This window comes from Pseudophryne corroboree, chromosome 3 (assembly GCF_028390025.1).
Source record: "Pseudophryne corroboree isolate aPseCor3 chromosome 3, aPseCor3.hap2, whole genome shotgun sequence".
In the NCBI taxonomy this organism is placed as follows: Eukaryota; Metazoa; Chordata; class Amphibia; order Anura; family Myobatrachidae; genus Pseudophryne; species Pseudophryne corroboree.
Window position 1 is genome coordinate 489,844,220 of NC_086446.1, and position 24,485 is coordinate 489,868,704.

Consider the following 24,485-nt stretch of genomic DNA (forward strand, 5'->3'; position numbering starts at 1 on the left):
ATCCCCCCCCCTTCCAGGCTGGCAATGACCACTCTTAGCGATTCCACCTTGAACTTGAACCTTTTCAATTATAGGTTCAGGGATTTTTAAATTTAATATAGGTCTGACCGAACCGTCCGGTTTCGGGACTACAAACAGGGTTGAGTAATATCCCCTTCCTTGTTAAAGCAGGGGAACCTTGACCACCACCTGTTGAAGATACAATTTGTGAATTGCATTTAACACTATTTCCCCTTCTTGGGGAGAAGCTGGCAGGGCCGATTTGAAAAACCGGCGAGGAGGAACCTCTTCGAATTCCAGCTTGTAACCCTGAGAAACAATTTCTATTGCCCAGGGATTCACCTGCGAGTGAACCCAGATATGGTTGAGAATTCGAAGAGGCCGGGGAGGACTTCTGTTCCTGGGAACTAGCTGTGTTGTGCAGCTTTTTTCCTCTGCCCTTACCTCTGGCAAGAAAGGACGCACCTCATACTTTCTTGTTTCTTTGTGATCAAAAGGACTGCATTTGGAAATGTGGTGCTTTCTTAGGCTGTGAGGGAATATAAGGCAAAAAAAATTAGATTTACCAGCTGTAGCTGTGGAGACCAGGTCCGAGAGACCTTCCCCAAACAATTCCTCACCCCTGTAAGGTAAAACCTCCATATGCCTCTTTGAGTCGGCATCACCTGTCCATTGCCGGGTCCATAGGAATCGTCTAGCAGAAGTCGACATAGCGTCTTTGAGCATCTCTCAGACAGCATCTTTTATATGCCCTAGGGTCAATAAAATGGTATCCTTATCTAGGGTCTCAATTTCCACTGAAAAGGTATCTGTCCATGCTGCTACAGCGCTACAAACCCAGGCCGACGCAATTGCCGGTCTGAGTAAGGTACCAGAATGTGTGCAAATGGACTTCAAGGTAATCTCCTGCTTGCGGTCAGCAGGATCCCTGAGGGTAGCCGTCTCTTGGGATGGCCGCGCTACCTTTTTGGATAAGCGTGTCAATGCTTTTTCCACCCTAGGGGAGGATTCTCACCGTATCCTGTCCGTTGGCGGGAAAGGATACGCCATAAGAATCTGATGTCGATTTAAATACAGGAACGAAAAGCTATACCTTAAACACACTTAGAATACACTTTACCATGGAGCCACTGCGGCCGCTAAACCTAGTATACACGCTACGTACTTCATACACTGTTTGCGTGCGGAGTCCCGTATCACTGTACGGACTTAGCGTACAAACTCCGCGCTGGGGGTACAAAGTACACACAGCGCGCACACACCCAGAGATACACTTTAAACCTTTACAGTAATGCAATGCTATTACACTTTAAACCTTATGCAGCAATGCAGTGTGATGCTATTACACTTTAAACCTTATGCAGCAATGCAGTGTGATGCTATTACACTTTAAACCTTAGCAGGGAAAGAAATACACGACACCAGTCTGTAGTTAAACCACTGGGTTCCGACACCACAGTGGATTATTGCTGAAAGGGGGTTACAATATATACAATACAATATAACAGAGTAAATGGCTACAGTCAATGTTACATACGTGAGTGGATTCGCTTGCGCTACCCGGTCCGGTCCTCCGCCATCTGATAGATAACGTTGTGAGCCTTGTGACTGACCAGGCTAGAAGCAGGCTCTCTTTATACACTTCTTCCAAAAGCAATACAATAGATACTGTAATCCCTTTGTCCATTGGACACAGGAATGCACTTTTACAGTACAGGTCTGTTTGAATAGGTGGGAGATGTCTATTTTCACTGCTCTTGTGGGTGGTCTCCTCTGGATTCCCGCCGCATACATAATGTACAGTAAATACAGTTTATATCTATATTCTGCTCCTGCACATAACTATCCGCAGGAACATGCGATCTTCCTCAAACCAACACCGAAATGTTTCCCTTAAAATACCCTACAGCTGGATACCAAACACCACCTTATGACCTTGTTCTGTCCCCTCCTATTCTGTAAAGGTGAATCCCTTTGTTCTGAAACCATTTAAACTGTTGTTATTTTCTGGTGTGGTGCAGGGGGACTGTGTGTACATTGTGCACTATTTGGATTAAATATGTAATGTGTTTTGATAGCTCTCCATGCGTTCACAAACTCTACCGTAAATACCCATACCACACACTGATGCACACGACCGCGGGAGCGACCATACGCAAATTGCGAATATGTGCACGCACAGCAGAACAAGTACACGCGCGGAGGCCATCTGTGTGTAGTTCATACGTGATGTGTGTACTGCAATATTTTTCGACTTTGACAGTCCACCCTTTGGCAGTCACCAATAACTGCCACTATCTAATCACTAAACAGAAAAATATCTACACAATATCTACAGAAGTTATGTATGGTCGGGGGAGAGTGGTAGGTAGGAAATGTATGACCTAGTGGGATAGTAAAAAGCATGTATGTATGAATCCATGTCTGAGGGGCATGTATCATTGTGCCGTATATGTTCTAAATAAGCTTCGAAGTATTGTGAAGTATACATTAAATCCTTCTCATTCATTTGCTCCCCGTCTTCTCTAGGAGAGCCTTTTACCTCAGACATGTCGACACACGCGTACCGACACACCACACACTCAGGTAATCCTCTTATCTGAAGACAGTTCCCCCACAAGGCCCTTTGGAGAGACAGAGAGAGAGTATGCCAGCACACACCCCAGCGCTGTATGACCCAGGAAAAAACACAATAAATATATGTTTACCCAGTAGCGCTGTGTATATATGTATATATGCGCCTAATTATGTGCCCCCCCTCTTCTTTAAAACCCTCTTTCACTGTGGTATAAGCAGGGGAGAGTCCGGGGAGCTTCCTCTCAGCTGTGCTGTGAAGAAAATGGTGCTGATGAGTGCTGAGGGAGAAGCCCCGCCTCCTCGGCGGCAGGCTTCTGTCCCGCTCAAATACACTGAAAATTGGCGGGGGCTTATATATATATATATATATATATATATATATATATATATATATATATATATATATATATATATATATATATATATATACATATACATATATATATATATATATATATATCTATCTATATCTATCTTCTTTTCTTCTCATACTCACCCGGCTTCTATCTTCCGGCTCTGCGAGGAGGACGGCGGCGCGGCTCTGGGAGGGACGGCGAGGGTGAGACCTGCGTACCGATCCCTCTGGAGCTAATGGTGTCCAGTAGCCTAAGAAGCAGAGCCTTGAAACTCACAGAAGTAAGTCTGCTTCTCTCTCCTCAGTCCCTCGATGCAGGGAGTCTGTTGCCAGCAGGCTCCCTGAAAATAAAAAACCTAACAAAATACTTTCTGAAAGGAAACTCAGGAGAGCTCCCTGTAATGCACCCAGTCTCCTCTGGGCACAGTATCAAACTGAGGTCTGGAGGAGGGGCATAGAGGGAGGAGCCAGTGCACACCCAGACCTAAAGTCTTTCTTAAAGTGCCCATGTCTCTTGCGGAACCAGTCTATCCCCATGGTCCTTACGGAGTCCCCAGCATCCTCTAGGACGTAAGAGAAACTAAGTTGGCGGCAGTACAGCACCTGTGCAATATGCAGTTACTGCTGCGTTTATGCTTTCTCTTTGTGTCCAAGTGCATCATGTCTCTGCTGGCACAAACAGTACAGAAAGGATGTTCCTGTGTCTGGTCCCTGACATGCGGGATACGGTCGTTAGGTCGACAGTCATTAGGTCGACCACTGAATGTCGACATGTGCATTAGGTCGACATGTACTAGGTCAACAGGTCAAAATGTCGACGCGAGTTTAAAAAAAAAAAGTTAATTTTTTGGATTTTTCCAGACTTGACGATCCACGTGGACTACGATTGGAACTGTAACCTGTGCGGAGCGAGGCACCTTGCCTGAAGCATGGCGAGTGTAGCGAGCCATGCAAGGGGACATGGTGCACTAATTGGGGTTCCCCGTCACTTTACGAAGAAAACGGCACCAAAAAAAAAAGTAAAAAACCCCTCATGTCGACATTTTGACCCGCCGACCTAGTACATGTCGACCTAATGCCCATGTCGACCTAGTACATGTCGACCTTCAGTGGTCGACCTAAGTTGAGTCGACCCAACAACCCATACACTGACATGCACCATTACCTGCATGGGGATCAGTACGCAATACCGCCGGACTTGACAGCATCCCCCTGCATGGTATCAGGGCTCCTGCACTGTTCTCCTGTCCCAGTGATCACCACAGAGTCCGAGATGCTGCTCCCCCTACCACCACAGCTGCTCAGAGACTCTGCCGATCACACACCGGGTGCCCACCTACAACACAGGGGCTGGACTGCAGCAGACGGCCCTGATCTAGAGTCTCACGTGTGTTTGGTCACATATTGTCCCACAATAACTTTTCTCTCTCGCATAATTGTGGCACAGCACCCAGTGACCTCCACTGACTGGAAAACATGCAACCAATCACAACTCAGTTACATGCCACAAATTCAGTTTTAGTATCAGATTAATATAAAACACCTCAGATGTTACTATGAGCTCAGATAACTGTTTTGCAGTGTTGCGGCCACGATGTTCTCATTTCCTTGTTGATGTAGATGTAAAGCCATGTTACAAATGGGAAAATTGATATGGAAACAGCCACAAACAGTCTGAATCCACCAACTGTTCCCCTGCAAGAAATAAAATGAAAAGCATGAATGTGACAGGTCACTTACTTGATGCACACTATAACGTCTCAGAGCATTAACAGTAAAAAATATAGCACATGGTATCATGGGGCATTGTAGCGGGTATAGGGTTCCGACCTATTCAATACACCCCAGAATTATCTGACAAGACGGGAATTCCGACTTGTCAACATGCACATGGATCGGCGGAATAGACGCCGATCCGCGTGCTTGTCGGAAAAGGGGCCAAATCCGACAGGTTTTGGCCCCGTTTCTGACCATCTCAATCCGATTTAAAAAAAAGTCAGATTGAGATGAGGAGCTGAGAGGAGGCGGCGGGGGACAGCAGCGTAGCAGGAGGATGGGGCACCACCACTGCTCACGGCAGCGTCCACCTGGCTCCAGCAAGCCGGGTGGACACTTCCGTGAGGACTGGCGGAGGTGCCCCATCCTCCTGCTATGCTGCGAGAGCCGCTGCCCTCCCCCGTCTCCTCCTCTCAGCTCCCTCATCTCAATCTGACTTTTTTTTTAAAGTCGGATTGAGATGGTCAGGAACGGGGCCAAAACCTGTCGGATTTGGCTGTTCATTGAACAGCCCAAGTCGGATCCATTCCGACAAATGCATGTCGGAATGGATCCGACTTTAATTGAATATACCCCATAGGACTTCGTAGGACATCAATAGAGTCATGACAGTATATTAAATCATAATGGCGTATGTAGTGTTACAGGAAGTCAGTGAATAGTAAAAGATCATAATATGCAGTAATAGCACTGGTCAGTACTAGATGTCATAAATCATAGGTCTGTATCAACTGGTCAGAGGTATTCATATTATTTATTTGAGGTGGTAAATAAAAACTTACTTTCCAGAATTCCGACAAAGAAATATCCACAATGCAATGATCACTAGTCCAGATAGCTCCCTAGAAGAGAGACAAGCACCAGTGAGCTTTAAAACCACTAGGAAATCACAAAATGTAAACACCAAAAGGAGTGCTGGGATGGGCTACATGGAAGACGTATACACATTGTATACAGAATGGGGGATGTGAGATAAATGTACACAATGTTGGAGGGAAGAAGATTGGTATAGGTGTACTCAATATAGAGTGAGGTGGGAGGGAGATGTGAGATGAATGTACACAATGATGGTGGGGAGAAGGATTGGGATAGGTGTACACACCAGGGACGTGTGGTGAGCTAAATGGCTCAGGAGGCACTAGCTAACCCCAGAGCCAGATTTACGCACAATATATGAGCCAAATGGTACATCTGGGCATTATACACAGGTGCAGCAGTATAAACTCCTGGAAATTTGCTGAGTTTTGATCAGAGATGTGTGGAACAGATAACCAGGTGAGGCACTGCCTCACTTGCCATAGACTTTTTACTCCAGAGTTTTGGCTATAAAAATGATTAGAATAATACAAAGAAGATATTTCAAACATATTCTTTGTATTTTTCATATACTTTATACAGCAACAACTCTGGCCCAAATGTTAGTATGACAGGAAAGGCTCTGCCTCACCCCTCCGCACATCACTGATACACACCACAGAGTGGGGTGGGAGGGGACGTGGGATAAATATACACAATGATTGCAGGGAGGATTGGGATAGGTGTACACACCACAGAGGGGTGGGAGGGGACGTGGGATAAAATAAGATTTTACTCACCGGTAAATCTATTTCTCGTAGTCCGTAGTGGATGCTGGGACTCCGTAAGGACCATGGGGAATAGCGGCTCCGCAGGAGACTGGGCACAACTAAAGAAAGCTTTAGGACTACCTGGTGTGCACTGGCTCCTCCCACTATGACCCTCCTCCAGACCTCAGTTAGGATACTGTGCCCGGAAGAGCTGACACAATAAGGAAGGATTTTGAATCCCGGGTAAGACTCATACCAGCCACACCAATCACACCGCATAACTCGTGATACTATACCCAGTTAACAGTATGAAATATAACTGAGCCTCTCAACAGATGGCTCAACAATAACCCTTTAGTTAGGCAATAACTATATACAAGTATTGCAGACAATCCGCACTTGGATGGGCGCCCAGCATCCACTACGGACTACGAGAAATAGATTTACCGGTGAGTAAAATCTTATTTTCTCTGACGTCCTAAGTGGATGCTGGGGACTCCGTAAGGACCATGGGGATTATACCAAAGCTCCCAAACGGGCGGGAGAGTGCGGATGACTCTGCAGCACCGAATGGGCAAACTCAAGGTCCTCCTCAGCCAGGGTATCAAACTTGTAGAATTTTGCAAATGTGTTTGAACCCGACCAAGTAGCAGCTCGGCAAAGCTGTAATGCCGAGACCCCTCGGGCAGCCGCCCAAGAAGAGCCCACCTTCCTTGTGGAATGTGCTTTCACTGATTTTGGATGCGGCAATCCCGCCGCAGAATGAGCCTGCTGAATCGTGTTACAGATCCAGCGGGCAACGGTTTGCTTTGAAGCAGGAGCACCCAACTTGTTGGGGGCATAAAGGATAAACAGCGAGTCAGTTTTCCGGACTCCAGCCGTTCGGCCTACATAAATCTTCAAAGCCCTGACTACATCTAGTAACCTGGAATCCTCCAAGTCACGAGTAGCCGCAGGCACTACAATAGGTTGGTTCAAATGAAAAGATGACACCACCTTTGGCAGAAATTGGGGACGAGTCCGCAATTCCGCCCTGTCCATATGAAAAACCAGATAGGGGCTTTTACATGACTAAGCCGCCAATTCTAACACACGCCTAGCCGAAGCTAATGCCAATAGCATGACCACCTTCCACGTGAGATACTTCAGCTCCACGGTCTTAAGTGGTTCAAACCAGTGGGATTTTAGGAAACCCAACACCACGTTGAGATCCCAAGGTGCCACAGGTGGCACAAAAGGAGGCTGAATATGCAGCACTCCCTTAACAAACGTCTGAACTTCAGGAAGAGACGCCAGTTCTTTTTGAAAGAAAATGGATAGGGCCGAAATCTGGACCTTTATGGATCCCAACTTCAAGCCCAAAGTCACGCCAGACTGTAGAAAGTGCAGAAATCTGCCCAGTTGGAATTCCTCTGTAGGGGCCTTCCTGGCCTCACACCAAGCAGCATATTTTCGCCACATGTAGTGATAATGCTTTGCGGTCACGTCCTTCCTAGCCTTTATCAGCGTAGGAATAACTTCCTCCGGAATGCCTTTTTCCGCTAGGATCCGGCGTTCAACCGCCATGCCGTCAAACGCAGCCGCGGTAAGTCTTGGAACAGGCAGGGCCCCTGTTGCAACAGGTCCTGTCTGAGAGGCTGAGGCCACGGGTCCTCTGTGAGCATTTCTTGCAATTCCGGGTACCAAGGTCTTCTTGGCCAATCCGGAAACAATGAGTATTGTTCTCACTCTTCTTCTTCTTACGATTCTCAGTACCTTGGGTATGAGAGGAAGAGGAGGGAACACATGGAACGATCGGAATACCCACGGTGTTACCAGGGCGTCCACAGCTATCGCCTGAGGGTCTCTTGACCTGGCGCAATACCGTTGCAGCTTTTTGTTGAGACGGATGCCATCATGTCTACCTGTGGCAGTTCCCATCGATCTGTAATCTGAATGAAGACTTCTTGATGAAGTCCCCACTCTCCCGGGTGGAGGTCGTGCCTGCTGAGGAAGTCTGCTTCCCAGTTGTCCACTCCCGGAATGAACACTGCTGACAGTGCTTGTACGTGATTCTCCGCCCACCGAAGAATCCTGGTGGCTTCCGCCATCGCGACTCTGCTTCTTGTGCCGCCCTGGCGGTTTACATGAGCCACCGCGGTGATGTTGTCTGACTGAATCAGCACCGGTTGGTCGCGAAGCAGGGGCTCCGCTTGACTCAGGGCATTGAATATGGCCCTTAGTTCCAGGATATTTATGTGCAGACAAGTTTCCTGACTTGACCACAACCCTTGGAAGTTTCTTCCCTGAGTGACTGCCCCCCACCCTCGGAGGCTCGCATCCATGGTCACCAGGACCCAGTCCTGTATGCCGAATCTGCGGCCCTCGAGAAGGTGAGCACTCAGTAGCCACCACAGAAGAGACACCCTGGCCCTGGGGGACAGGGTGATCAGCCGATGCATCTGAAGATGCGATCCGGACCAGTTGTCCAACAGATCCCATTGAAAGATCTTCGCATGGAACCTGCCGAAGGGATTGGCCTCGTATGATGCCACCATCTTTCCCAGGACTCGCGTGCAGTGATGCACCGACACCTGTTTTGGTTTTAAGAGGTCTCTGACTAGAGTCACAAGCTCTTGAGCCTTCTCCGTCGGGAGAAACACCTTCTTCTGGTCTGTGTCCAGAATCATGCCCAGAAAGGGCAGACGCGTCGTAGGAATCAGCTGCGACTTTGGGATATTCAGAATCCAGCCATGCTGTTGCAACACCTCCTGTGAGTGCGCTACGCTGATCTGCAACTGCTCCCTCGACCTCGCCTTTATGAGGAGATCGTCCAAGTATGGGATAACTGTGACTCCCTGCTTTCTCAGGATCACCATCATTTCTGCCATTACCTTGGTAAATATTCTCGGTGCCGTGGACAGACCAAACGGCAACGTCTGGAATTGGTAATGACAGTCCTGTACCACAAATCTGAGGTACTCCTGATGAGGCGGATAAATGGGGACATGCAAGTAAGCATCCTTGATGTCCAGAGACACCATAAAATCCCCCTCTTCCAGGCTTGCAATGACCGCTCTGAGCGATTCCATTTTGAACTTGAATCTTTTCAGATACATGTTCAGGGACTTTAAATTTAATATAGGTCTGACCGAACCGTCCGGTTTCGGTACCACAAACATTGTGGAATAGTATCCCTTCCCCCGTTGAGGAAGGGGAACCTTTACAACCACCTGCTGGAGAAATAGCTTGTGAATCGCCGCTACCACTACTTCCCTTTCTATGGGGGAAGCTGGCAGGGCCGATTTTAGGTAACGTTGAGGGGGCATCACCTCGAATTCCAGCTTGTATCCCTGAGACACAATTTGTATAGCCCAGGGATCCACCTGTGAGCGAACCCACTGGTGGCTGAAATGTCGGAGACGCGCCCCCACCGCTCCTGGCTCCACCCGTGGAGCCCCAGCGTCATGCGGTGGATTTAGTGGAAGCCGGGGAGGACTTCTGTTCCTGGGAACTTGCTGTAAGGTGCAGCTTTTTTCCTCTGCCCCTGCCTCTAGCAAGAAAGGAAGCACATCTGACCTTCTTGCTTCTTTGTGCGCGAAAGGACTGCATTTGGTAATACGGTGCTTTCTTCGGTTGTGGGGGAATATATGGCAAAAAGTTTGACTTCCCAGCAGTAGCTGTGGAAACCAGGTCCGAGAGACCGTCCCCAAACAATTCCTCACCCTTGTAAGGTAACACCTCCATGTGTTTTTTGGAGTCGGCATCACCTGTCCACTGCCGAGTCCACAGGACCCTCCTGGCAGAAATTGACATTGCATTAATTCTAGAGCCCAGTAGGCAAATGTCCCTCTGGGCATCCCTCATATATAGGACAGTGTCTTTTATATGCCCCAGGGTCAGCATAATAGTATCCCTGTCTAAGGTATCCATTTCCTCAGACAGATTATCTGTCCACGCTGCTACCGCACTACACATCCACGCCGACGCAATTGCCGGCCTCAGTAGAGTCCCTGATTGTGTATAAACAGATTTCAGGATACTTTCCTGCTTTCTATCTGCAGGATCCTTTAGGGTGGCCGTATCCTGCGACGGCAGGGCCACCTTCTTAGATAAGCGTGTCAGAGCTTTATCTACCCTAGGGGAGGATTCCCAGCGCACCCTGTCCTCAGGCGGGAAAGGGTACGCCATAAGTAACCTTTTGGAAATCAGGACTTTCTTATCTGGGGAATCCCACGCTGTTTCACATAACTCATTTAACTCATGTGAAGGGGGAAAAGTCACCTCTTGCTTTTTCTCCCCATACATATAAACCCTCTTGTCAGGGACAGGGTTCACCTCTGATATGTGTAAAACAGCCTTCATCGCTATAATCATATAACGTATAGCTTTTGTCATTTTTGGTTGTAATTTTGCATCATCGTCGTCGACACTGGAGTCAAAATCCGTGTCGACATCTGTGTCAACCATTTTGGATAGTGGGCGCTTTTGAGACCCTGAGGGCCTCTGCGCTGTAGGATCAGGCATGGGTTGAGACCCTGACTGACCCGAGGTATCCAACCTTTTATGTAAGGAGTTTACATTATCATTTAACACCTTCCAGATATCCATCCAATCAGGTGTCGGCACCGTCGGCGGCGACACGTCAGTCAACTGCACTTGCTCTGCCTCCACATAGCCCTCTTCGTCAAAAATGTCGACACACGCGTACCGACACACCACACACAGGGGAAGCTCTAAATGAGGACAGGACCCCCAAAAGGCCTTTTGGAGAGACAGAGAGAGAGTTTGCCAGCAAACACACCAGCGCTATATAACCCAGGGATTACACAGTAACTTAGTGTTTACCCTGTAGCTGCTGTATAATGATTAATGCGCCTACATTTATGTGCCCCCCCTCTCTTTTTTACCCCTCTACCGTGATTCTGCAGGGGAGAGCCTGGGGAGCTTCCTCTCAGCGGAGCTGTGGCAGGAAAATGGCGCTGGTGAGTGCTGAGGAAGAAGGCCCGCCCCCTCAGCGGTGGGCTTCTGTCCCGCGATTTTTTGTAAAATAAATGGCGGGGGCTCATACATATAACAGTGTGCCACTGTTTCTATGCAGCATTCGCCAGGAGGTAACAATTGCTGCCCAGGGCGCCCCCCCCCCCCCCTCTGCGCCCTGCACCCTACAGTGACCGGAGTGTGTGGGTTAGTGTGGGCGCAAAGGCGCACAGCTGCAGTGCTGTGCGCTACCTCATGTGAAGACAGGAGTCTTCTGCCGCCGATTTCGATGTCTTCTCTGCTTCTGCCGGCTTCTGTCTTCTGGCTCTGCGAGGGGGACGGCGGCGCGGCTCCGGGAACGGACGACAAGGTCAGGTCCTGTGTTCGATCCCTCTGGAGCTAATGGTGTCCAGTAGCTTAAGAAGCGCAACCTATCCGCAGTTAGTAGGTTTGCTTCTCTCCCCTCAGTCCCTCGTAGTAGAGAGTCTGTTGCCGTCAGAAGCTCTCTAAAAATAAAAAAACGAACTAAAATACTTTCTTATTAGCAAGCTCAGGAGAGCTCACTAAAAGCACCCAGCTCTGTCCGGGCACAGATTCTAACTGAGGTCTGGAGGAGGGGCATAGAGGGAGGAGCCAGTGCACACCAGATAGTACTAAATCTTTCTTTAGAGTGCCCAGTCTCCTGCGGAGCCCGCAATTCCCCCCATGGTCCTTACGGAGTCCCCAGCATCCACTAGGACGTCAGAGAAAATAAGAATTTACTCACCGGTAATTCTATTTCTCGTAGTCCGTAGTGAATGCTGGGTACTCCGTAAGGACCATGGGGAATAGACGGGCTCCGCAGGAGACTGGGCACTCCAAAAGAAAGATTAGGTACTATCTGGTGAAAACTGGCTCCTCCCTCTATGCCCCTCCTCCAGACCTCAGTTAAGGAAACTGTGCCCGGAAGAGCTGACATTACTAGGAAAGGATTTGGAATCCAGGGTAAGACTCATACCAGCCACACCAATCACACCGTACAACTTGTGATAACTATACCCAGTTAACAGTATGAATAACAGCTGAGCCTCATTCAACAGATGGCTCAGAACAATAATCCTATAGTTAAGCAATAACTATTTACAAGTATTGCAGAAGTCTGCACTTGGGACAGGCTCCCAGCATCCACTACGGACTACGAGAAATAGAATTACCGGTGAGTAAATTCTTATTTTCTCTGACGTCCTAGTGGATGCTGGGTACTCCGTAAGGACCATGGGGATTATACCAAAGCTCCCAAACGGGCGGGAGAGTGCGGATGACTCTGCAGCACCGAATGAGCAAACTCAAGGTCCTCCTCAGCCAGGGTATCAAACTTGTAGAATTTTGCAAACGTGTTTGATCCCGACCAGGTAGCAGCTCGGCAAAGTTGTAAAGCCGAGACCCCTCGGGCAGCCGCCCAAGAAGAGCCCACCTTCCTCATGGAATGGGCTTTTACAGATTTAGGATGCGGCAGTCCAGCCGCAGAATGAACCTGCTGAATCGTGCTACAGATCCAGCGAGCAATAGTCTGCTTAGAAGCAGGAGCACCCAGCTTGTTGGGTGCATGCAGGATAAACAGCGAGTCAGTTTTCCTGACTCTAGCCGTCCTGGAAACATAGATTTTCAGGGCCCGGACTACGTCCAGCAACTTGGAATCCTCCAAGTCCCGAGTAGCCGCAGGCACCACAATAGGTTGGTTCAAATGAAACGCTGATACCACCTTAGGGAGAAATTGGGGACGAATCCTCAATTCTGCCCTGTCCATATGGAAGATCAGATAGGGGCTTTTACATGACAAAGCCGCCAATTCTGACACACGCCTAGCCGAAGCCAAGGCCAAAAGCATGACCACTTTCCACGTGAGATATTTCAACTCCACGGTCTGAAGTGGCTCAAACCAATGCGATTTTAGGAAATCCAACACAACGTTGAGATCCCAGGGTGCCACTGGAGGCACAAAAGGGGGCTGAATATGCAGCACTCCCTTAACAAACGTCTGAACTTCAGGCAGTGAAGCCAGTTCTTTTTGAAAGAAAATCGACAGGGCCGAAATCTGGACTTTAATGGATCCCAATTTTAGGCCCATATTCACTCCTGACTGTAGGAAGTGCAGAAATCGACCCAGCTGAAATTCCTCTGTTGGGGCCTTCATAGCCTCACACCAAGCAACATATTTTCGCCATATGCGGTGATAATGTTTTGCTGTCACATCCTTCCTAGCTTTTATCAGCGTAGGAAGGACTTCAACCGGAATGCCCTTTTCCATCAGGATCCGGCGTTCAACCGCCATGCCGTCAAATGCAGCCGCGGTAAGTCTTGGAACAGACAGGGCCCCTGCTGTAGCAGGTCCTGTCGGAGCGGCAGAGGCCAAGGGTCCTCTGAGATCATTTCTTGTAGTTCCGGGTACCAAGTTCTTCTTGGCCAATCCGGAACGATGAGTATAGCTCTTACTCCTCTCTTTCTTATTATCCTCAGTACCTTTGGTATGAGAGGAAGAGGAGGGAACACATAAACCGACTGGTACACCCACGGTGTCACTAGAGCGTCCACAGCTATCGCCTGAGGGTCCCTTGACCTGGCGCATTATCTTTTTAGCTTTTTATTGAGGCGGGACGCCATCATGTCCACCTGTGGCCTTTCCCAACGATTTACAAGCAGCTGGAAGACTTCTGGATGAAGTCCCCACTCTCCCGGGTGGAGGTCGTGCCTGCTGAGGAAGTCTGCTTCCCAGTTGTCCACTCCCGGAATGAACACTGCTGACAGTGCTATCACGTGATTTTCCGCCCATCGGAGAATCCTTGTGGCTTCTGCCATCGCCATCCTGCTTCTTGTGCCGCCCTGTCGGTTTACATGGGCGACCGCCGTGATGTTGTCTGACTGAATCAGCACTGGCTGGTTTTGAAGCAGGGGTTTTGCTTGACTTAGGGCATTGTAAATGGCCCTTAGTTCCAGAATATTTATGTGTAGGGAAGCCTCCTGACTCGACCATTGTCCTTGGAAGTTTCTTCCCTGAGTGACTGCCCCCCAACCTCGGAGGCTGGCATCCGTGGTCACCAGGACCCAGTCCTGTATGCCGAATCTGCGGCCCTCGAGAAGATGAGCACTCTGCAGCCACCACAGCAGAGACACCCTGGCCCTCGGGGACAGGGTGAACAGCCGATGCATCTGAAGATGCGATCCGGACCACTTGTCTAACAGATCCCACTGAAAGATCCTTGCATGGAACCTGCCGAAGGGAATCGCTTCGTAAGAAGCTACCATCTTTCCCAGGACATGTTTTGGTTTCAGGAGGTCTCTGACCAGAGCTGACAACTCCTTGGCCTTCTCCTCCGGGAGAAACACCTTCTTCTGTTCTGTGTCCAGAATCATACCCAAGAACAGCAGACGCGTCGTAGGAACCAGCTGCGACTTTGGGATATTCAGAATCCAGCCGTGCTGTTGTAGCACTTCCTGAGATAGTGCTACTCCGACCAACAACTGCTCCATGGACCTCGCCTTTATAAGGAGATCGTCCAAGTACGGGATAATTATAACTCCCTTCTTTCGAAGGAGTATCATCATTTCGGCCATTACCTTGGTAAATACCCTCGGTGCCGTGGACAGACCGAACGGCAACGTCTGGAATTGGTAATGGCAGTCCTGTACCACAAACCTGAGGTACTCCTGGTGAGGTGGGTAAATGGGGACATGTAGGTAAGCATCCTTGATGTCCAGTGATACCATATAATCCCCCTCTTCCAGGCTTGCAATAACCGCCCTGAGCGATTCCATTTTGAACTTGAACTTCCTTATATAAGTGTTCAAGGATTTCAAATTTAGAATGGGTCTCACCGAACCGTCTGGTTTCGGTACCACAAACATTGTGGAATAGTAACCCCGTCCCTGTTGAAGGAGGGGAACTTTGATTATCACCTGCTGGAGGTACAGCTTGTGAATTGCCGCCAGTACTACCTCCCTGTCCTGGGGAGTAGCTGGCAAGGCTGATTTGAGGTAACGGCGAGGGGGAGACGTCTCGAACTCCAGCTTGTATCCCAGAGATACCACTTGTAGAACCCAGAGATCCACCTGTGAGCGAACCCACTGGTCGCTGAAGTTCCGGAGACGGGCCCCCACCGCACCTGGCTCCACCTGTGGAGCCCCAGCGTCATGCGGTGGACTTAGTGGAAGCAGGGGAGGATTTTTGTTCCTGGGAACTGGCTGTCTGGTGCAGCTTTTTCCCTCTACCCTTGCCTCTGGGCAGAAAGGACGAGCCTCTAACCCGCTTGCCTTTCTGAGGCCGAAAGGACTGTACTTGATAATACGGTGCTTTCTTAGGCTGTGAGGGAACTTGAGGTAAAAAAGTCGACTTCCCAGCTGTTGCTGTGGATACTAGGTCCGAGAGACCGCCCCCAAACAATTCCTCACCCTTATAAGGCAAAACTTCCATGTGCCTTTTAGAATCAGCATCACCTGTCCACTGCCGAGTCCATAATACTCTCCTGGCAGAAATGGACATTGCATTAATTCTAGATGCCAGCCGGCAAATGTCCCTCTGTGCATCCCTCATATATAAGACTAAGTCTTTAATATGCTCTATGGTTAGCAAAATAGTGTCCCTGTCAAGGGAATCAATGTTATCAGACAGGGAGTCAGACCATGCAGCTGCAGCACTACACATCCATGCTGAAGCAATAGCAGGTCTCAGTATAGTACCTGAGTGTGTATACACAGACTTCAGGATAGACTCCTGCTTTCAATCTGCAGGCTCCTTTAAGGCGGCCGTATCCTGAGAAGGCAGTGCCACCTTTTTTGATAAGCGTGTGAGCGCCTTGTCCACCTTAGGGGATGTCTCCCAGCGTAACCTATCCGTTGGCGGGAAAGGGTACGCCATCAGTAACCTCTTAGAAATCACTGGTTTCTTATCTGGGGAACCCCACGCTTCTTCACACAATTCATTTAACTCATCAGATGGGGGAAAAGTCACTGGCTGCTTTTTCTCCCCAAACATAATACCCTTTTTGTGGTAACCGGGTTAATGTCAGAAATGTGCAACACATTTTTCATTGCAGTAATCATACATCGGATGGCCCTTGTGGATTGTACATCTGTCTCATCCTCGTCTACACTGGAGTCAGACTCCGTGTCGACATCTGTGTCTGCCATCTGAGGTAGCGGGCGTTTTTGAGCCCCTGATGGCCTCTGAGATGCCTGGGCAGGCGCGGGCTGAGATGCCGGCTGTCCCAAAGCTGCGTCATCGAACCTTTTATGCAAGGAGTTGACACTGTCGGTTAATTGATTGAGCAACTGCCAAATTGTTTGTCTGCTTGTGTGCAAGAGGCATTGAATGGGAGCAGCATTTGGAAGGCATGCTGTTCCTTGTAGTGCCAATGGGAGATCCTGGGGGTGGCTCCTGGGTAAGTTAGCTCTCTGTCTGGAAGTGTTTTAGTAATAGCCTTTATCATGAGGCGTACTGTGACAGATTACATGGCCTTATGTGGGCACTGCTATTATGTAGGTTAGGACTGCTGTATCGGAGAAGCCGTGACATGACCAGCAGCTAAACATGTGTTTGCAAACATTTGTGACTAATTATCTGAATTTTATTACCAGATAGGTTCAGGGATGGTTACAGGTAATTTTCAGTGTGCGGAAGGAAATTTAGGGGTGGGGATTTGCACCCCCCTCCTCTCTGTCTGTTGTTGGTCTGTGACCCCTCCCCCTTCCAGCACCTGATATATAATTATCTCCAGGTATGATTGAGCAACTGCCAAATTGTTTGTCTGCTTGTGTGCAAGAGGCATTGAATGGGAGCAGCATTTGGAAGGCATGCTTTTCCTTGTAGTGCCAATGGGAGATCCTGGGGGTGGCTCCTGGGTGTTAGCTCTCTGTCTGGAAGTGTTTTAGTAATAGCCTTTATCATGAGGCGTACTGTGACAGATTACATGGCCTTATGCGGGCACTGCTATTATGTAGGTTAGGACTGCTGTATCGGAGAAGCCGTGACGTGGCCAGCAGCTAAACATGTGTTTGCAAACATTTGTGACTAATTCTCTGAATTTTATTACCAGATAGGTTCAGGGATGGTTACAGGTAATTTTCAGTGTGCGGAAGGGAATTTAGGGGTGGGGATTTGCACACCCCTCCTCTCTGTCTGTTGTTCACTGTCGGTTAATACCGTCCACATATCCATCCACTCAGGTGTCGGCCCCGCAGGGGGCAACATCACACTTATCGGCACCTGCTCCGCCTCCACGTAAGCGTCCTCCTCAAACATGTCGACACAGCCGTACCGACACAACGCACACACACAGGGAATGCTCTGACTGAGGACAGGACCCCACAAAGTCCTTTGGGGAGACAGAGAGAGAGTATGCCAGCACACACCAGAGCGCTATATAACAGAGGGATATACACTATATACAAAGTGAATTTTCCCCCAATAGCTGCTTATGTCACAATATGCGCCTAAATTTATGTGCCCCCCCTCTCTTTTTTACCCTTTCTGTAGTGTATACTGCAGGGAGAGCCTGGGGAGCGTCCTTCCAGCGGAGCTGTGAAGAGAAAATGGCGCTGGCTGTGCTGAGGAAGATAGCCCCGCCCCTTCAGCGGCGGGCTTCTCCCGCTTTTTTAATGAAAATTATGGCGGGGGATTAGGCACATATACAGTTTAGAACTGTATTATGTGCAGTTTGCCATGTAAGGTATACTAATTGCAGCCCAGGGCGCCCCCCCCCCCCCCCAGCGCCCTGCACCCACCAGTGACCGGAGCGTGTGGTGTGCTGTGGAAGCAATGGCGCACAGCTGCAGTGCTGTGCGCTACCTTATTGAAGACCGGAGTCTTCAGCCGCCGATTTTCTCCGGTATCTTCCGTCTTCTGGCTCTGCAAGGGGGACGGCGGCGCGGCTCCGGGAACGGACGATCGAGGTCGGGCCCTGTGTTCGATCCCTCTGGAGCTAATGGTGTCCAGTAGCCTTAGAAGCACAAGCTAGCTGCAAGCAGGTAGGTTTGCTTCTCTCCCCTAAGTCCCACGTAGCAGTGAGTCTGTTGCCAGCAGATCTCACTGAAAATAAAAAACCTAACAAATACTTTCTTTATAGTGAACTCAGGAGAGCTCACTAAGTGCATCCAGCTCTGGCCGGGCACAGATTCTAACTGAGGTCTGGAGGAGGGGCATAGAGGGAGGAGCCAGTGCACACCAGATAGTACCTAATCTTTCTTTTGGAGTGCCCAGTCTCCTGCGGAGCCCGTCTATTCCCCATGGTCCTTACGGAGTACCCAGCATCCACTAGGACGTCAGAGAAATATACACAATGATTGCAGGGAGGATTGGGATAAAGGGGTGGGAGGGGACGTGGGATAAATGTACAGTACAAACAATAGAGGATAATGGTTATACATTTTTCATCATTAAAGAAAATAAAGCTGAGAAACCTTCTGTAGCATCACGGTTCAGTCTACAGTTTATTGTTTGTTTATTCTTTTTTTTTTATTGTCCGTATGTATTGTGATTTGTCCAGTATATTTATAAATTGAATATCTTGCTTTGTCCAAAACTGTAAACATTCTAGATAGTAATTATCCTTTGGACATGTTCATATAAAAAAACCTCATGGTTTGATAACCAGACAATATTGTCAGCTGTTCCAAGCCTCTCATATAATCGCTACCTCTTGGTGTAACTCTTGGCTAGGTTGGGTTACCAATATCAATATAAACACAGTACCGCATCTGCTATATATGTTCCAGACTCTCCCAATTTGGATCTCACCGTATGTGTTAAAATAATTTAAAACACTGTAAGATGTAATTCATATGGCAAAACAGGGTGTAGTAGGGTATGCCGGCGGCCGGGCTCCCGGCGACCAGCATACCGGCCCCCGGAATCCCGACCGCCGGCATACCGACAGCTGGGTGAGCGCAAATGAGACCCTTGCGGGCTATCTATTCTCCCTCCAAGGGGGTCGTGGACCCCCAAGAGGGAGAAAAAGTGTCGGTATGTCGGCTGTCGGTATTGCGGCGCCAGTATACTGTGCGCTGGGTTCCCGACAGCCAGCAAACTGAAGACCACCCGGCAAAACAAACTTCAGACTATTGCCCTTATTTATCAATGAGTGATAAATTTCACTGTGAGTGATAAATTGCACCAGCCAATCAGCTCCTAATTGTCATTTTTCAAACACTAGTCTGTAACATGACAGTTTGGAGCGGATTGGCTGGTGCATTTTATCTCTCACAGTGAAATGTATCATTCATTTATAAATAAGGGCATATGTTTTTTCCAGCATTCAGCACCAGGTGGAGGTCTGGGCATCCCCAACTTTAAAAATTACTATCTTGCTGTGATATTATTCAATATGTACTTTGTAAAAGTCCTAGATCTATGAAGATTTGGTCTCAAAATAGAAGCAAAGAATTTTGGTATTCCTTTACAGAGTCCAAACATTCCACATTAAGCTCTATTCCAACCCATGTATCCCATATGTGCCAAGCCTGAGGGGGTGTGATCACAAGAAAGACATTATATAGATAGGCATTCATTAGGTCTACACCATAGGATCGACAGTCATATGGTCAACAGGGTAAAAAGGTCAACACAATTTTTATTTTTTTTGGAGGGAGGTGTTATTTTGTGATTTTAAACATCTTTTTACCCCTATTTGTTGAAATGCGTCCCCAACGACTCGCTCGCTGCGCTTCCAGCCTGGTGGCTTGCTCCGCTTCACTAGCCACAAGCTTACTAAAGGTAATAGTTTGTGACATGGATAGAAAATGAAGCAAAATGTGTAAAAACCCTAAAAAAAATATATAAAAGGTAGACAAGTCTTTTTTTTTTTATGCCGACCTTATAATAATAATAATAATTTTATTTATATAGCGATCTTTCTCCAACAGGACTCAAGGTGCTTTACATACATCAAAAACAATGCACATAAACAGCGGATCTAAGTAATACAGCAATAGATAAGCAACACAGACATAAAAGAAAACCGTAAGCACACAGAAAGCATAATGCATGACCCCGTTGACCCTATGATGTCGACCTATTGACTGTCGATCTTTTACCTGTCTATCTATCAACCACCTCCCGCCTGAGGACAGTCCAAATACAGTTTTAATTAGCTCCTATACCAAATACTATTTTACTTAGAATTAATATAGAATTTCCTTCAGGCTGGAGATTTTGCAGTTTATGCGTCATGGCCAACCAGGTGGATTCAATGCTGATTGGGATCAGTCCTGAATGGAATCTGGCACATAAGATGGAATTTATAATTAGCATCTTTCACAACTCTTCAAAATCCTTTAATAAGAAGGTATGGCCATTAACCATGTAAGTCACTACTACTACAGGATCAGTCCTCCTGTTATTCACACCACAATTCCTCTACTCTCACTTCACCTTCCTATTTCCTTCCCTAGTGGATGGCCACACTGTGTCTATCCTCTCTTTGAACCCCTCTCTACCTTTCTCTCCCACACTTTTGATAAAAATGTTTAGCTCACTCTGTACCGTTACCTGTATACCAGAGGTGGAACTACCATTGGTGCAGCAGGTGCATTGCACCAGGGCCCCTGAGGACTATGGGGGCCACTGCTGCCCAGACCAGCCATGAGTTATCCCCTTCCCCCTCCTCTACTGCAGACCATTTTGAGCAATACCAGATGAATGGTCCAGTGCAGAGAGCAGGGTGGTCCTCACTGTCTGAGGGACCTGCTCCTTACCGTAGGGATGCAGGGCTGACCTTGTGTGACAGAGCAGTCCTGCCACCTGTCAGCGCTGAGGGTCACAACCACTTAATGCCTCTAAGTAACAGACAGCTGTACATTATTTCTGAGTCACTGCTGTCTGTGAATTACAGGCAGCTCACACCCAGTGTAACTAGCACTGTCAGTCTGCTGAGTGCCAAACTGAGGATAAGCACAAGGGCAGGGGCCCCTTTCAGGGACAGAGCAGAGACCACTGTGTTCCTGACCCATTAAAGTACATGCCCCCTGTTTTCCACATCACACAGGACATTGTGCTTACTGCCTCCCCTGTCACTCTCTCCCTGTTACTCACTGCCTCCCCCTGTATTCCGCTGGCACTCTCTACCTCTCCCTGTCACCCACTGCCGTGTGGCATATTGTGAACTTGGGTTGGGGTGGAGGATGGGGCCCAAATTATATTTTGCCCCTGCGCCCACCATTCACAAGTTCCGCCACTGCTGTATAATTACTCTCTATGCAGAGCAGTGAAATCAGTTGCTAAGTTAAAGTGTTATTTCTCTCTTCGCCCACATTCCTCATCTATTTTTGTCTCTATTATCACATTCATTTGTACTGTATTAAACTGTCCTCTATATAAATAAAGTCTTTAAAAAAATTAAATTATCGAATTATCTCAAAACACTGCTAAGACCTGTGGCTGTGACGTACAATATAGAGCATTATATAATATCTGCATTGCACTCACCTGCCTTCTTCTTCATGCAAAAAGTTATTCTTGCTGTAGATAAACAGTGAACTGAACAGATAAGAAGCTCCAATCAAACAGACCATAGAATGGAGATCTGACAATGTTTTCCAAATGATGTGACCTTGGTGGGCAAATAAAGAAATTATTTTAGAATATATTTTTGCAGTTACCTAGCAATGAGAAATATCAATACAAAGCATACATTAGGATAAGCAGAGGACAACTCATAAAATAGCATTTGCCACTGGAGGTGAGTGTTATGGCCAAGGTGCAGTGCAAACTCCTGCCCAACAATTTGTACAGTTGCTTACCTCCCAACTTTTGGTTCAGGTGGTGCGGCTGTGGCTGGAAAAGTGGCCTGGCCTCGGAAGGAGTAGGCGTGACCTTGCATGGAGGGGCATGACCTAGTGCCATGACCCCCTTTTCCGCCATGTAAGTTTACCATAACTCTTCTTTTCTGCAGCAGGTTACATTGATTTCCACAGGGAAACATCGGGGATGTGAGGCGCTTTAGCGGGTATGAGAACCCAGCATCCAAAGGAAGCATCCTGGGAGGCGGAAGTATCAAAGGCATAGAACCTAATAAACATGTTCACTAAGGACCACGTAGCCGCCTTGCACAATTCTTCTGTGGACGCGCCACAGCAAGCCGCCCAAGAAGGTCCAACAGACCGAGTAGAATGGGCATTAATAGCAACAGGAGCTGGGAGACCAGCCTGCGCATAAGCTTGTGCAATCATCATTCTAATCCATCTGGCCAAGGTTTGCTTATTCGCAGGCCAGCCATGTTTGTGAAAACCGAACAAGACAAAGAGGGAGTCTGACCTTCTAATTAAGGCAGTCCTCTCCACATATATATCGAGATCATGTACCACCATCCAAAGACCACTCTTTGGAGGACAAATCAGAAGAGATAAAGGACGGAACCACAATCACTTGGTTAAGGTGAAAAGATGACACCACCTTAGGTAAATAACCTGGGCGTGTTCTAAGAACTGCCCAGTCACAATGAAATATCAGGCTCAATGTCCTGTCGTCCACCCTTTCTAAGTCCGACACCCTTCTAGCAGAGGCAAAAGCCAGTAGAAACAAGACCTTGGCCGTGAGCCATTTAAAGTCCACCGTCTCAAGAGGTTCAAGTGAAGACTCTTGCAGGGCATTCAGGACAACCGACAGATCCCATGGAGCCACAGAAAAGACATAGGGAGGCTGAATCCGTAAGACACCCTGAGTGAATGTATGAACGTCAGGTATATGTGCAATTTTTCTCTGAAACCATACTGACAAGACAGATATGTGAACCTTGAGGGCGGCCAGATGAAGGCCTAAGTCCAGGCCTCTTTGCAGAAAAGCCAGAATTCTGGAAGTTGAGCTTTTAGTCATGTGGCTCTGACTCTATGGAACTCCCTTCACCGAACAGTGCGAGAGACCCCAACTATAGAATCTTTCAAAAGTAGACTCAAAACTTTCCTGTTTACTCAAGCATTTCCATAATGTCCCTTTAGTACCTTCATGCTTCTGTATTTTCTGAAAAGCGGCTCTGTACTTCATTATTTTCTGTACTATATTATGCTTTGTATCTGTTAAGCACCTTGAGTCCTATTGGAGAAAGAGCGCTATATAAATAAAATTATTATTATTATTAATCTGTATGCATCATAATTCTTATCAGCACACCAGGTAAAGTAAGAATTCCAGACCCTGTAATAAATCCGAGCTGAAGCCGGTTTACAGGCTTTTAACATAGTTTGGATGACTGCCTTGGAGAATCCTTTGGCTCTCAGGAGTGATGCTTCAAGAGCCACGCCGTCAAAGCCAGCCTGGATAGGTCTGGATAAAGACAAGGGCCCTGTACGAGGAGGTCTGGGTGCTGAGGAAGTAGAAGAGGACACTCGGTCGATAGACCCTGCAGGTCTGAGAACCAATGCCGTCTGGGCCACGCTGGAGCGACTAGAAGTAGAAATCCTCCTTGTTTGAACTTCCGCAGGACCCTGGGCAGGAGTGACACTGGAGGGAACACGTAAGGCAGCCGAAAGTTCCATAGAATTGTCAGTGCGTCCACGAATGCTGCTTGAGGATCCCTGGTCCTTGATCCGTAGGCCGGAACCTTGTGATAGTGTCGAGACGCTATCAGGTCTACGTCTGGTAGGCACCACTTGTCCACTAAGAGTTGACAGACTTCTGGATGAAGACTCCACTAGCCGGCATGCACGTCCTGGCAACTGAGGAAGTCCGCTTCCCAGTTCAGGACGCCCAAAATGAACAATGCCGATATTGCTGGGAGATGGCGTTCCGCCCAACTAAGGATTTTTGACACCTCCATCATTGCCATGCAGCTTTGAGTGCCGCCTTGATGGTTTATGTATGCCACTGTAGTGGCGTTGCTTGACCATACTTGAACAGGCCTGATCTGTACCAGAGACAGGGCGAGAGATAGCGCATTGAACACCGCCTGCAACTCAAGAATGTTTATTTGGAGGAGTGACTCAGTGTCGTAACTAGACATTTTAGCGTTGTGTGCAAGAAACAGCATCAGCGCCCCCCCTCCCATATACAAAACAGGGCCAGTGTGCGGCGTAGGCGCACAGCAAAAATATAGGGGCGTGAATTCACCCGAAGGGGCATGGCCACATGGCTCCCTTTTACACATTACGGCAGGCAAAGCTCCCTTTTACAGATTACGGCAGGCATAGCTCCCTTTTTACACATTTGGGCAGGCAGAGTCCCCAATTTTACACATTATGGCAGGCAGAGTCACTTTTTTTTTTTTACACAGTATGGCAGCATAGTCCCCCTT

General features: G+C 48.1%; 1 protein-coding gene across 1 annotated transcript in view; it reads right to left on the minus strand.

The window, feature by feature from the left end:
* Positions 1-24,485, minus strand: part of TMEM220 (transmembrane protein 220) — a 60,682-nt gene that overhangs the window by 9,350 nt on the left and 26,847 nt on the right. The window contains exons 4-6 of the mRNA XM_063960940.1: positions 21,686-21,809; positions 5,491-5,550; positions 4,476-4,627 (exon numbers count right to left, since the gene is read on the minus strand). Of these exons, the coding sequence (XP_063817010.1) occupies positions 4,495-4,627; positions 5,491-5,550; positions 21,686-21,809 (317 nt within the window). The 3' untranslated portion in view covers positions 4,476-4,494. The remainder of the gene's footprint in view (positions 1-4,475; positions 4,628-5,490; positions 5,551-21,685; positions 21,810-24,485) is intronic.